This window comes from Xiphophorus couchianus, chromosome 5 (genome assembly GCF_001444195.1).
Source record: "Xiphophorus couchianus chromosome 5, X_couchianus-1.0, whole genome shotgun sequence".
NCBI classification, from domain to species: domain Eukaryota; kingdom Metazoa; phylum Chordata; class Actinopteri; order Cyprinodontiformes; family Poeciliidae; genus Xiphophorus; species Xiphophorus couchianus.
The window spans coordinates 650,028-663,316 of NC_040232.1; the positions used below are offsets into that span (position 1 = coordinate 650,028).

The 13,289-nt window shown below is 42.4% G+C and overlaps 2 protein-coding genes and 1 non-coding gene across 3 annotated transcripts; 2 read left to right on the forward strand and 1 right to left on the reverse strand.

Moving 5' to 3' along the window:
* Positions 1-36: 36 nt before the first annotated feature.
* Positions 37-139, forward strand: LOC114145673 (small nucleolar RNA U13). Its single transcript, XR_003595759.1, has one exon. It is a non-coding gene; the product is annotated as a small nucleolar RNA U13 (small nucleolar RNA).
* Positions 140-3,035: 2,896 nt separating this feature from the next.
* On the forward strand, positions 3,036-7,884 carry mak16 (MAK16 homolog (S. cerevisiae)). Its single transcript, XM_028018038.1, has 10 exons — positions 3,036-3,218; positions 4,359-4,408; positions 5,307-5,416; positions 5,496-5,560; positions 6,619-6,770; positions 6,843-6,897; positions 6,977-7,051; positions 7,132-7,239; positions 7,322-7,387; positions 7,467-7,884. The coding sequence occupies exons 1-10, from the start codon at positions 3,204-3,206 to the stop codon at positions 7,665-7,667; spliced, it is 897 nt and encodes a 298-aa protein (XP_027873839.1). The 5' UTR covers positions 3,036-3,203; the 3' UTR covers positions 7,668-7,884.
* A 499-nt stretch (positions 7,885-8,383) lies between these two features.
* Positions 8,384-12,476, reverse strand: LOC114144833 (ras-related protein Rab-14-like). Its single transcript, XM_028018039.1, has 8 exons — positions 12,323-12,476; positions 11,966-12,024; positions 11,783-11,836; positions 11,494-11,671; positions 10,686-10,752; positions 10,459-10,546; positions 10,342-10,372; positions 8,384-10,265 (listed from the first exon to the last, which is right to left on the reverse strand). The coding sequence occupies exons 2-8, from the start codon at positions 12,015-12,017 to the stop codon at positions 10,088-10,090; spliced, it is 648 nt and encodes a 215-aa protein (XP_027873840.1). The 5' UTR covers positions 12,018-12,024; positions 12,323-12,476; the 3' UTR covers positions 8,384-10,087.
* Between the last annotated feature and the right edge of the window lie 813 nt (positions 12,477-13,289).

Genomic DNA, 13,289 nt, shown 5'->3' on the forward strand with positions numbered 1-13,289 from the left:
AAGCTTGAAGAAGGCTAGCCGCCATGTTGGCATTCGATCCTTTCGGTTCATGAAAGTGATGATTGGTTGATTCACAGAGGATCTGTGAGGAGGCGTGGCCTAATCCTTGTTACGCAACGCGCTTTCAGACCGTCTGATCCTGAACCGAAGTTCAAACTGAAATTTAAGAAGAGAGTTGAAGTGAAATCGCTGGAAACCTGTTTTCCTATGAGCTGCACGATGTTTGCAGTGTTTCTATTATTAAGCTGAATATAAAAAAATAACTCAAAATAGTTCTAGTTTAGTTACTGCACTAACATACAGCTGAGATTGTGAAAAAATGTAAAGCAGAACAAGAGGAACTATGAGGAAAATGATTTCACCTATTTATAGAAGTTAATATTACACAGTCTGATTTTCCAGTGAAAGTCTAAAAAGATTATTAATATAAAGGAGCCCAAAGCGCACAGTATTTAAAAAATAGTTCAGAATGATTGAAAATAGAATAGAATAGAATTCAACTTTATTGTCATTGCACTGTCACAAGTACAAGCAACGAGATGTAGTTTGCATCTATCCAGCTGTGCTCTACGAGATATAAATATTTATTTACAGATGTACAAGACTATGTATGTATGGACTATAAGGGGTTATAGCAAGAGATATAGATATTGTGTATAAATATAAATATGGGAGCTATATGCACAGATTATACAAGAATGTTAGGGAATGGATTATATATGTATATAATATAATACAAGATAAATAATGGCAGATAAAATGTACAGGTTGTATGTGTGTGTGAAGAAAACAGTCTGTGATGTGTGTGTGTGTGTGTGTGGGTGTGTGTGTGTGTGTGTGTGTGTGTGTGTGTGTGTGTGAGGATAGTCCATGTGTTATTGTTGTATGAGAGGATAGGGGAGTACAGTCCTTATAGTTTATGTTTTATGTCAGGAGGCGTTCAAAAGCCTGACAGCTGTGGGAAAGAAGCTGTTCTGGTGCCTGGTGGTTCTGGTCCGTAGGCTTCTGTAGCGCCTCCCAGAGGGAATACTTCTTTATCTCAATATTATTTATTATGTATATTTATTTCTTTTGTGTTGTATGTGTTTCTTATTATCTGATTTATTTCAAATCAGCACAATTTTAAATTGAAAAATTTAACTCCAAATTAAATACAGACAGTTTTAAAAGAATGAAAAACATACTTAGAAGAATATCAGTTTTTAAAAACAATTTGTAAAATTTAAAAAAAAATCTTTAACATTTTCCTTGTTTGAAGTAAAGGCTCTGTTTATGTTCAGTACACCAAATACATAAAAACATAAATATCATTCATTACAGGTAATCAGTAGTTTAGCAAGTATCGCGAGTGGAAAAATCATATTCAAAAAGTAGTGAATAAATGTAAGAGAGTTTTAAATGTAATGAGGTGTTTGGTGGGAAGTGAATAGGGTGCTGAGAGGAAGGCATTGAAATCAATATATACTGGGTTAATAAGGTCTGTATTTGATTATGGAAGTATTGTATTTGGGTCAGCATCAGAAACACTATTAAAAAAATGAGATAGTATTCAGTATCAAGCCTTGAGGTTATGTACAGGAGCAGTTAGAACAACTCCAACGTCAGCTTTGCTAATAGAAATGGGAGAGATGCCACTTAATTTAAGAAGATTACAGTTAAAGTCCAATTATTGGTGTAATTTAAAGGGCCATGATGGAAATCATCCATGTCAAGACATTTTAAAATCTAGTTGGGAAAAAGAAAAGAAGAAATTAAATTCTTTTGGATGGGAGATAGAAAATGTTATAAAAGATTTTGGTTTATCTGATATAAACATTAGTCAAACAGTTCCTCTTTCACCAGTTTATCCGTCTCTATTTCATAATAATGTTGTTGATTTAACTTTGTTGGAGAAAAGGAAAGGAGAAAACATTTCAGATCCATATTTGGTTCAATCATATTTAGATAGTAAGTACTATGGATATGTCCAAGTTTTTACAGATGCGTCTAAAAACTCAAATAGCAGTAATGGGGTATCTTTCATTGTTCCAGAATTCAAAGTTAAAAAATGTAAAAGAATTACTGATGGAGTATCAGTTTATACTGGAGAGATGATGGGAATTATTTTAGCTTTAGGATGGATTGAGGAAGTCCGTCCATTAAGAAGCATAGTATGCTCTGATTCAAGTTCTTCATTATATTCATTAAAAAATAATCGTGCTATTAGTAGACCGGATCTTTTATTAGAAATTCAGTTAATAACATATAGAATTCAAGCAATGGGGTTATTAGTTATATTTACATGGATACCATCACATATAGGAATAAGAGGGAATGAGTTGGCTGATAAATATGCAAAACTAGCTTCAAAATATAGTGATATTGATATATTAGTTCCATTTAGTAGAGAAGAAATCAAATCTATTATTAAACAAAAGGTTAAGGAAAGATGGCAGAGACAGTGGGAGGAAGATAGAACTGGTAGATGGATGTACAGTATTCAAAGAAAAGTTGGTGCAATGAGGAGAACGGGACGAAATAGAAAAGAGGAAACAGTTATATCTAGGTTGCATTTTGGACATACAAGGTTAAACAGTAATTTATTTAAAATAGGAAAACATCGAACTGGAAGTTGTGATTTTTGTGGTCAAGAAGAGACAGTAAAACATGTTTTGTTGTTCTGTACCAAATATTCTGTTGAGAGAAGGAAATTAGTTTGCCGGTTACAAGAAAATAAATTACAGTTAAATTTACAAGATATTTTGGGAAAAATTTCTAATTCTAAAGATATAAGTTATTTAATTATTTACCTTAAGAAAATAAAATTGATAGAAAAGATTTAAGTGTTGTTATTTTATTATTATTATTATTTTTTTTATTTTTTTTTATTTTTATTTTTTATTATTGTTTTGTTTGTTTTGAGGGGGGTGTATAAAGTTAGCGTCCCGATCCACACTCCATTCCAGTAGATGGCGGTAATGCACATCTAAAAGTTGCTTGCCAACCGCCATAAAAAAGGAAAGGAAGAAGAAGAAGAAGTATCGCGAGATTTCTTCACGCCGTCTCTTCACGCTGCGCGAGATTTCCAGCTAAACAAAGATGGTGTCCTCCTGATGATCCATGTGCCTCCACGAATCTCAAACCCTCCCGAACATTAATTTATCTTACTAAACTCCATCGGAACCGGTTACTGGATCAGCGAGGATCTCTGAGAGGAAGTCAGGATGCAGCACGACGACGTGAGTTTGATAACTTCCTCTGAAGCTGAACACAGACTCGGTTTAGCCTCTAAGCTAACGTTAGCCACCGGTAAACCTTTAAAAACCGAATAATAATCAATCAGCTGATGAAGCACGGCTCTGTTATTAATAATAGTTTTGTCTGTTTACTAGATCCTGTGTGGATATTAAGGCTCCTACATTAGCTACATTTAATTTATCTACATTTAATTTAACAATTTTTCTCCCGTTAGAGGCCAACAGACGTCATTGGAAAAGTCTAAAAATTAAGTTTAACCGGGTTTAGTGGAAATAAAATGAAAAGTCAGAACAGAGGTGGAGGTTCGGATTGTATTTTTTGTATGAAAATATTGTATTTGTATGAAGATAATTTCGGGGGGAATAAAGTTTCACATTTTTGTCACGTGGGTCCAGTAAACAACCTTAAAACTCCCCCCGTCCTGTCCAGAACCCCTGATCCGGTCCTCGTTTTCCTTCCGGTGGAAAGCTTCCAGGAAGCTTTAAGACAGGGGTGTCAAACTCCAGTCCTCGGGGCCGCTGTCCTGCAACCTTTAGATGAGCCTCTGCTGCACTTCCTGAACAGAATAATTAGGTCATTAAGTTTCTGGAGAACCGATCCACACCAGGAGGAGGTCATGAAGCCGTTTCAGTCCAGCGTTCCTGTGGCACATCTAAAACCTGCAGGACTGCGGCCCTTAAGGACTGGAGTTTGACTCCTGTGCTTTAAGATGTTCTCCTGTTCTAACACATCTGAATCAAATGGCCGAATGACCTCCTATCATCAAGTTCTGCAACGGCCCGGTTGGTTCTGATGGTTTGGATCTGGAGACAAGGAAGTCTGGATCACAGGAAGTGAAGAGAACTGGATCAGGAGTTAAAGATGCTGATGTGGAAGTCAGCAGAAAAAGACAAAAATATAATTTGAGTTTTATTCTCAATGTCTTAAAATCCAAACTGAAAATAGAATGAAGTAAAACCGTCTGTGTCTCCTCACCTCTCCTTCTCCCCTTCACAATAAAAGCATATATTCGAGTGTGAAATATATACATTGTATACGCCACACTGTTCTCTAAAATCAGATGTTCTGATCGTTTCGGACCCCTGTGGATGTGTGTAACCTTTGAACTCTGCCCTCTGCAGGTCATCTGGGACATCATTGGAAACAGGCAGTTCTGCTCCTTTAAAGTCAAGTAAGTTCTGAGGTGTCCTCCAGGAATCCGGTTCCGACCCGACCAGTTAAAGTTCTCCTGATTGGTTCAGACTGGACCCTGTCCAGAGAAATTCTGCCTGGATACGGCTCAGGAGGTTCTCTGATTGGTTCGTCTTTGTGGAGCGTAAACTGGACCAGAAAACACAGAAACCAGGAGAGAAGAACCTCTGATTGGTTTGATTTGCATAGAAAGATCAGTTTTTTTGTTATATTGTCGCTATATTCCTCAAGGCCTTGCTGGGATGTTTAACATAACATAACATAGAATATTCTAACAATGTTAGAATATTCTAGTTCATCCATCCATCCATTTTCTTCCGCTTTATCTCGGGTCGGGTCGCAGCAACTTTAATTTAATATTGTAAATTTATTCCTTTATTCTTGGAAAATTATAATTTTTTTGGTCAAATTTTTTGACAGCAGAAAATATCCAAATTATTTCTTGTAAAAACATGAAATGAACGTAAAAATGTCTGGAGGGTTTCTGGCTGGAAATATTCTGGTTTTTCATCCATATCACAAGAAAATAATTAAAAACCAAAAACTTTTTGATCTGGAAAATCTAAAGAAGTTTCTATCTGTCAGTGTTTTATCTTTGCTGTAAAATGTGTTTTAAATGAAATTATTGTAATAAATCTCTGATAAATGGCCAGACGGAGGAAAACAAAGCGAATCCTCAGGTTTGGTTTTTTATTCATTTCCTGATGAAAAATCAAAACTTTGAGAAAATGAAAGACGTTTTGGTTTCTCTTCTGTCTGGATCACAAGATCTCCAGGATTCCTGTGTCTTTCAGGATAAATCTGTAAAACTTCTGCAGGTTTTCCTCCTTCCATCCATCAGAACCCTGACGACTCTCTCTGTTCTTCTCCCGGATCAGAACCAAGGGCGGGAACTTCTGCCGGAACGAGTTCAACCTGACGGGGTTGTGCAGCCGCGTGGCGTGTCCGCTGGCCAACAGTCAGTACGCCACCATCAGGGAGGAGAAAGGTCAGCATCATCATCCTCACCGGACCGGGTTTACAACCCGACCCGGTTGGAGGTGTAACGGCTCCGTGTTCTGTCGCAGGTCAGTGTTTCCTCTACATGAAGGTGATCGAGAGGGCGGCGTTCCCGGCCCGGATGTGGGAGAAGGTGAGACCATCATCATCCTCATGATGAAGAACCCGAGCTTCCTTGTGTCTCTTTTTTTTGACCTCTGACCTGATAAAACATCACACTATTTAAAACAGGATCATTGCCATGAGGAGCAGCTTATTATGGGATGTTCCTCACTGCATATATGGAAAGCTGTCTGCTGATTTTATGATAAAACAAACAAAAAAACAGTTTGAACTGCTGAATCCAGAAGGTTTCAGCAGCTGAGACTGGACCAGAGTGATCCGGTTGGGGAATTCTCCAGAACCTTCTGCTGGTTCATCACTGAACCGCCTGCTGGTCCAACTTCAGTCTCTGTCTGCAAGAGTCCCTCAGCTAAACCTGCCTAGATATTTATATATGCAGAATGTCTCCAGAGCTTTGGTCTTGAAAGACTCCTTGTCGGATCGTGAGGACTCCTTGTCGGATCGTGAAGACTCCTTGTCGGATCGTGAAGACTCCTTGTCGGATCGTGAAGACTCCTTGTCGGATCGTGAAGACTCCTTGTCGGATCGTGAGGACTCCTTGTCGGATCGTGAGGACTCCTTGTCGGATCGTGAGGACTCCTTGTCGGATCGTGAGGACTCGGTATAATCGGATCTACCAAGTAGTTCTGATCAGAAATCTTCAGCTGTCTATTAGAAACTCAAAGTCCGACAAGGAGTCGTCACGTTCTGGATAGCAGTGATGTTTAGTTTGATTCTGTTGGGTCTTTGGTTCTGTCTTTTAGAACTTCGGGTCAAATGTCCCGGTTTGGTTTAGTTGGACCATAAGACATTCTCCCTCCAGATTCTGGTAGCTTTGAACCCTGGAAGGAAACGTTCCTCCTTCAGCTCAGAGTTCTGGGTCCATGTTTATAGAGAAGATTGTTGAGATTGGATCAGAACCGCTGATGTTCCAAAGGGTGTTTGATCCACCCTTTGGAACCAGGATTGGTCAGTCAGGTTTTGTTGGGCCTTTATCTTTAGGAAGAGGAGGATCCATCCAGCCTGGTGTTCTGGTTCTGATCCTGTGGAAATGTGTTCTGGTTCTGACCCGGTTCTGTTTGTCTGCAGGTTAAGCTGAGCAGAAACTATGAGAAGGCTCTGCAGCAGATCGATGAGAACCTGATCTACTGGCCGCGCTTCATCCGACACAAATGCAAGCAGCGGTTCACTAAGATCACCCAGTACCTGATCCGGATGCGCAAGCTGGTTCTGAAGAGACAGTGAGTTCTGAGATGCACGGGAACCCAACCAGAACTGGGTCATGCTTCATGTCTGCTGTTTCTCTCTTCCAGGAGGAAGCTGGTTCCGCTCAGCAGGAAGGTGGAGAGCAGAGAGAAGAGGAAGGAGGTAAGATGGAGGCAGACAAACCCGACCAGAACTGAGTCCGATGAGGAGGTTCTGATTGTGTTCTGGGTTCTGTTTGCAGGAGAAGGCTCTGATCGCCGCTCAACTGGACAACGCCATCGAGAAGGAGCTGCTGGAGCGACTGAAGCAGGGAACGGTACGAGGAGCTGAGCGAGGGTTCTGGTCCGGGTTCTGATCCGGTCAGCGTTCTGGACTCACTTCCTCTCTGTGTTTCAGTACGGAGACATCTACAACTTCCCGGTGTACGCCTTCGACCGGGCGCTGGAGCAGCAGGAAGCTGAGAGCGAGTCGGACTCTGAGGAGGGGGAGGAGGAGGATGACGAGGTGATAAAGAAGGAGCCTCTAACAAGGGGGCGGGGCCAATACAGGTGTTTTATTCTGAAAGGTTTCCTGTTCCTGTTTGCAGGACGTCGGGCAGAGCGAGTTTGTAGCAGAAGAGGAAGTGGATGAGAGCGACCTGAGCGACTTCGAGGTGAGTCAGGCAGGAAGTAGATCCTGGATCTCCAGGAAGTAGACAGGAAGTATGGTTCTGACTGGTCTTTGTCCCCCAGGACATGAACAAGCTGAAGACGAGCAGCGATGAGGAGGAGCAGCAGGACTCCACTGAGGAAGAGGAGGAGATGGAGGTGGAGACGAAGGCCTCGCGGTCTAAAGGAAAATCTCCGGCCAACGGATCGGCGCCGAGGAGGAAGCGAGCGTTCGTGGAGATTGAGTACGAGACAGAACCCGCCTCCAAGACCAGAACCACGTAGAGACGCTCCAATGGCATTGGACCAGGACTGCCAGCCCTGCCCCCCATCATGTTGCCATGACAACAACAAAGCTGCTGACGGCGGAGTCCATTGAGCCCAAAGGGCACTTTGAGGCCAGTTGGACCGGACCGGACCAGATCAGAGAGACATTCAAACTTTCCAACCTAAAAAATAAAAACAAATTTTTCTTTTTTCTAAATAAATTTCCTGATTTGAATTTATTTGCTTCAATTTAGAAAATGTTCTGGATTAAAAAATGATAAAATCCGACGCAGGAACATGGTGGAATAAATCTAGATTTCACATTTTAAAGCTGATCAGATTTAATCCCTGACTTCCTGTTTCTCTGGGATCAAACATGGCGGCTTTTCCCACCGGAGAACTTCCTGCTCTCCAGTCACAGTCGATGCTTATTGTTCTTACACAAGATCAATGAAAATACTATCAATGATTACAACAATCGAGACAAAAATACTTTATACTAACTGTCCTGCGTCTGACTGTCTTAGCATTAGCAGAACTGATGTTTATGATTACTGCTTTTGCATAAGTTAGCTAGCTTTTTAGTTAGCGGTTCCCACCACTGCCTGCTCTAAACAACCTGAACACTAGATGGCAGTATTTGGCACATTCCTTTATCTTTAAATTCTTATTTCTACATGATGCCCTCTATCTGCAGAAGAGGGAAGTCCAGACAAACCACAGCAGTCCTGATGTAACGTACAGTATTTATACTTTATTTACAAACTGAGTCCCGCGTTTTAATGACAGTCACAGCTGAAGAAGAATCAGAACAATTTCATATAAATAAAAGAATCATGAGAAGCTCGATGGAGGCGCTAGCCGACAGAAAATCAAAAACAGAGAAGAAATGTGCAGCTCATGATGCAGCAAGAGCGCGGCGGTTGATGTGCGCCCCCTGCTGGCGGGACGTGGTTAGTGTAGTCATGTCATGCTTCTGTTTTCCTTTGGTGAGCGAAGCTTTAAGGCGGCAGAACCAACAGAACTTTTCCAGAAACTTTCCGACTCTTTGGTCCCGACAAACTTCACAAACTAAAGTGCTGAGAAGGAAGTTCATGATGATGAAGATGATCTCATTGTTCTGATGATAGGACTGAGGAAGAGGAGGAAGAGGAAACTGCGTTATAAAAACATGGAGGAGCCGAGCGTCCACCAATCAGCAGAGTTCCACGGATACACACAGCTGGACCTGAGAGGCACCAGAACCAGCTCAGAACCCAATCAGCTGGATGAGAACTGGGTCAGAACCGGATCAGCTGGGCCAGAACCGGGTCAGACGAGTCAGAACCGAATCAGAACTGGGTCAAAATGTAGTGATGGATCAGAACTGAACCGGTTCCTCATGGGAAACTGGATCCGATTTGAATCTGAAATCAGTCAGAAAAGCTGCAGCAGGTCAAAGGTCAGATTCTAATCTGTGAGACGCACTTTTAAGATTCATCTGGTTTTTATTTCTAGAATTTGGCAGGAATTTTATCGGCTCAGATGAAGTCCGGTTAGCTGCAGAACTAGCCGGACCGTAAACATCGGCCCGTCTGGGAGAACCAGAACCGGGTCTTTAAGCGACCCAACGACCCGATCAGTGAACAGGAAGTTCTCCTCAAATTCTGGTTCCACTCCGGCCACCGGGGGGCGCCGCCAGGAAACATTTGGCTAAAAACATTTCATAAAAGATCCGGTTCTGGTTCTTCCTGATCCGATGTTATCTGGGCTCACAGCAGAACCGGGCCTGTTAGTTGGTTCTGGAAGAGTCCGATTAAAACCAGCTTTTATAAAATATTGTTTTATTTATTAACATTTTAATAATAACTATCATTATTATTGTTATTCTCTGTTCTGTGCTGCAGCAGAACCAGCGACCCGGTATCTGGGTTTATCGACTAGATGTTGGACTTTCAGAACCAGGACGATTATTTATTTTTTTTATTTTTAAATTGAAGAAACATCTGGAGTCGCCAAATCCGAGTCGAGACCAGAACCAAAAGAAACCAGGAAGGAAATCCAGACGGTTCTGATTGTTGGGTTCTGGATGGCCCGGTTTGGGACCCGGTTCTGTTTTCCCGGTGGATTCCTGGAGTCTGGCAGACTCAACCCGATGTTTGTGGACCGGTACCGGTCCTGACCGGGTCTCAGGATTTTAAGAGGACCTTCTGGGTTCAGCTGGGAGTCCATAGCGACCGGCTGTGGTTCTGATCAGACTGAGGTCTGGTCTTTTGTTCTGAGACGAGTTCAGGTTCTGACCGGGTCCGGACTCGGAGCTGGACTGGTTCTGGTACCAGAGGAGGATCAGAGACATGATTTAGTGAAGCTGATTGGATCAGTGATTTGGGTTCTGAAGAAACCGGTTGTGGCTCTGCGTGGCGGTGCCGGTCGGGTCCGGTACCGGTCCGGTTCTGAGGCTAGCAGCTGCAGCCCTCCTTGACCGGCTGGCTGTCGGCGTTGAGTCGGCCGCCCTGCGGTGCCGACGGCTTGTGCTGGACGCCGGACTCGGCCGCGTTCAGGTCCAAACTACCGTCCTGGATGTTCTGGTAGATCTTCTTGGCCGCCTCCAGGAACGCCTCCTCTACGTTCTCTCCCCTGGGGAACAGAACCAGAACCAGGAGTGAAGCAGCATTTCTCACACTAACAGAACCCGAGGCGATCCGACTCTTACGTCTTGGCGCTGGCTTCCAGGAACAGCAGACCTGAACCAACAGGAAGCAGAGAGATCGGGTCAGAACCACTTCCTGTCTGACAGATAAGCCCCGCCCCCTTGGCCACGCCCCCTCACCGTTCTCCTCGGCGAACTGCTTGGCCTCTTCGTACGTCACGTCCCGCTGAGCCTCCAGGTCCGCCTTGTTCCCGATCAGGATGATCACCTGGAAACGGAGAAACGAGTCAGTGCAAAACAGCGCCGCCTGGTGGAGGGCCGCTGAGTTACAGCAAAAGCCTCATTCTGGTTCTGTCAGAACCCAGAGGTGTCATTTGCATCCCAGGTCAGAGGTCAGAAGGCCTCACCGTGTTCGGGTTGGTCAGGTTCCGGGCGTCCGTCAGCCAGCTGCTCAGGTGGTTGTAGGTACTTCTCCTGAAAAACAGCAGCAGAAGAAGAAGAAGTTATTCAGCCTCCACTAGAAACAAACCAAAAATATATATTTAATCTGCAGCAACAATTTCTGAATTTAAATTACACAGAAACAAATTATATTAAAAAATACTAATAATAAATAAAATGCTAAATTATATTTTTTAAAAATACAAGAAAGCATTTAGAAAGATGAACATTTAAAAATACAATTAAAAACATAATTAAATGAAATCGGTTATAAAAAAAATCTATAAAACACAATCAAAACAGGAAAAATGACAAACAAAACTGATAAACTGGAAAAATTACAATCACAGTAAAACTTACAAAAACATTTCAATAAAATAAAAACATAAGTTATGAAATAGAAATAAAGATACGCTTAAAAAACTTAAACTAAAATTCATAAACTAAAGAAGCTTAAAATTTTATTTACATATACGGTAATAATAATGAAAAAAAGAGTAAAAGGAGCAGATTTAAAATTAATAAGTATAATAAAACTGTTTATTTATAACATTTCATTTACAGAAATGAACTAAAATCATCTGGACAGAAATTCAGAAAATTATTTTCTGTAAATTTGCTTCAAAATTTAACATCTTTTCCAAGAAAAGATAGAAATTGTTGCTCAGTAACGACCGAGATATTCAATCAATATTAGATCAATATTAATATGATAAAGAAGAACTGTAGATGTGTAAGAATTGTAATAACTTAAAGTATGAGTGTGAGAACCACCTGGTGATGTCATAGACCATGAGGGCCCCCGCGGCCCCCCGATAGTAGGACCTGGTGACGGCCCTGAAGCGCTCCTGACCCGCCGTGTCCCAGATCTGCAGCTTCACCTTCTGACCGTGGACCTCCATGATTCTGGTCCCAAACTCCACGCCGATGGTGTGAGGACAGTCAGCCATGACTACACGCACACACACACACACACGCACACACACACACACACACACACAGAGGGTTCTGATCAGATCCAATCAGAACTGGGTCACGGCTACATAAGGAGACGATCACTCACATTTCTTCTCTGTGAACTGATGAAGCAAACATGACTTCCCGACGCCCATATCTCCTGAAACACACAAACGCATCAGGACACAGGTTAAAGGTGAGCTGAATGCAGCACAGCGGTGGAGGTGTGGTGATGTGGGCTTGTTCCAGTCAGAGGACATGGAGAGGACCCGGTTCGGTTCGGACTCACCGATGATGATGTACTTGAAGATGTAGGAGTAGTTGTAGGGAGCGGCTGTCATGGTGACTCTGTGGAGGAGATAAACAGGGACACAGTGAGACCCAGACCGGTTCCGATGGTCCGAAGCGGGTCCGCGCAGCCTGACAGAACCCTAACTGGAGCCGGAGGCAGTCAGGCTGGACCCAGAACCCGGTTCCGAGGCGGTCCATCGTGCTCAGCAGAAGTCTCAAAGCCGATCAGCTGACTTCCCTCTCTGAGCTAACCGGCTAACAGCTAACAGCACGGGGCTACTTTTTCCCAAATTACAGCGGGAATGATCTAGCTACAGCCCGGCTGCCCGTCCGGAACCAGAACCTGTAGCTTTACCTTCAGTCCGACGGTCTGGTCCTCCTGGAAACTGGTTGAACTGCTGGTTAGCTGCTGGTTGAAGCCGTTAACCGCTGATCCGTCAAGAAACCTGCTTCACTTCCGCTTCTTCTTCTTCTTCTTCTTGTTTCACCGCAGATTCCATCCTAACAGTTATACTACCGCCACCTGCTGGGGGTGTTTAGCTTCTACAATGGAGAAAAACGTGAAAGATCCTTACAGAACCTGGGAGATAATTCACACATCTGCATATATTTTTATTTTTAAAGATTTTAATGTATTTTATTAGTTTATTTATAACAGACCAGCAAAAATAAGAATATAAAGATATTTTTCATAAAGAAATATTTTATGGATTGTTTACAAATCTAATTATCTTCTTATGAGAAAATCATTTAGATTTTGGTTTGGACTTTGATTAGGCCATTCTGACCTGATCTAATCCATGTCATAATATCTCTAACTGTATGTTCTGCTGTCCTGCTGGACCCCAGTGCCAGGTCAATAAGAGGTTTTCCAGGATTTCCCTTGATTCAGATTTTTAAAAAACTCTGGCCAGCTTCCCACAGAATGATGCTGCTACCACCATGTCTCATGGTGGGTTGACTTCCATCCCCCATTTGGTCTCAGTCTTTCCAGAAAACACATGAATGTTTCACTTTGAAACATTTGGTAACGATTTCTACAGAAACACTGGAAGAAAGGAGCAGATTCTGCAGAGGAAAACATTCTGAAACCATCAAAAACCTGCAGGAGTTTCAGCCAGGATCTAGCTACCTAACTGGCTAGCTAACCAGTTTCACAACTCTGCAATCTTTAATTGTCTCAGCAACTTGGTCGTACATGTTCAAGGATGCCAAAGCTACAAGTCAATACGTCAAATGTTTGGTTGTTGGTTAATCCACAAAATTCCCTAACATCAGAACGTCCTCTAAGTGCCTGTTTACATTTTTTATTTTTCCAGGTT

What these genes read in the sequence shown, in the direction of transcription:
- mak16 (XM_028018038.1), top strand. An exon ending in GCAGAGAGAAGAGGAAGGAG is followed by an intron (nt 6,898 to 6,976) that starts GTAAGATGGAGG and finishes TTCTGTTTGCAG; the next exon opens with GAGAAGGCTCTGATCGCCGC. An exon ending in AGCGACTGAAGCAGGGAACG is followed by an intron (nt 7,052 to 7,131) that starts GTACGAGGAGCT and finishes TCTGTGTTTCAG; the next exon opens with TACGGAGACATCTACAACTT.
- LOC114144833 (XM_028018039.1), bottom strand. Translation starts at nt 12,017, where the DNA reads ATGACAGCCGCTCCCTACAACTACTCCTACATCTTCAAGTACATCATC. An exon ending in CTTCAAGTACATCATCATCG is followed by an intron (nt 11,837 to 11,965) that starts GTGAGTCCGAAC and finishes TGTGTGTTTCAG; the next exon opens with GAGATATGGGCGTCGGGAAG. An exon ending in GCAGTTCGCCGAGGAGAACG is followed by an intron (nt 10,373 to 10,458) that starts GTGAGGGGGCGT and finishes CTGTTGGTTCAG; the next exon opens with GTCTGCTGTTCCTGGAAGCC.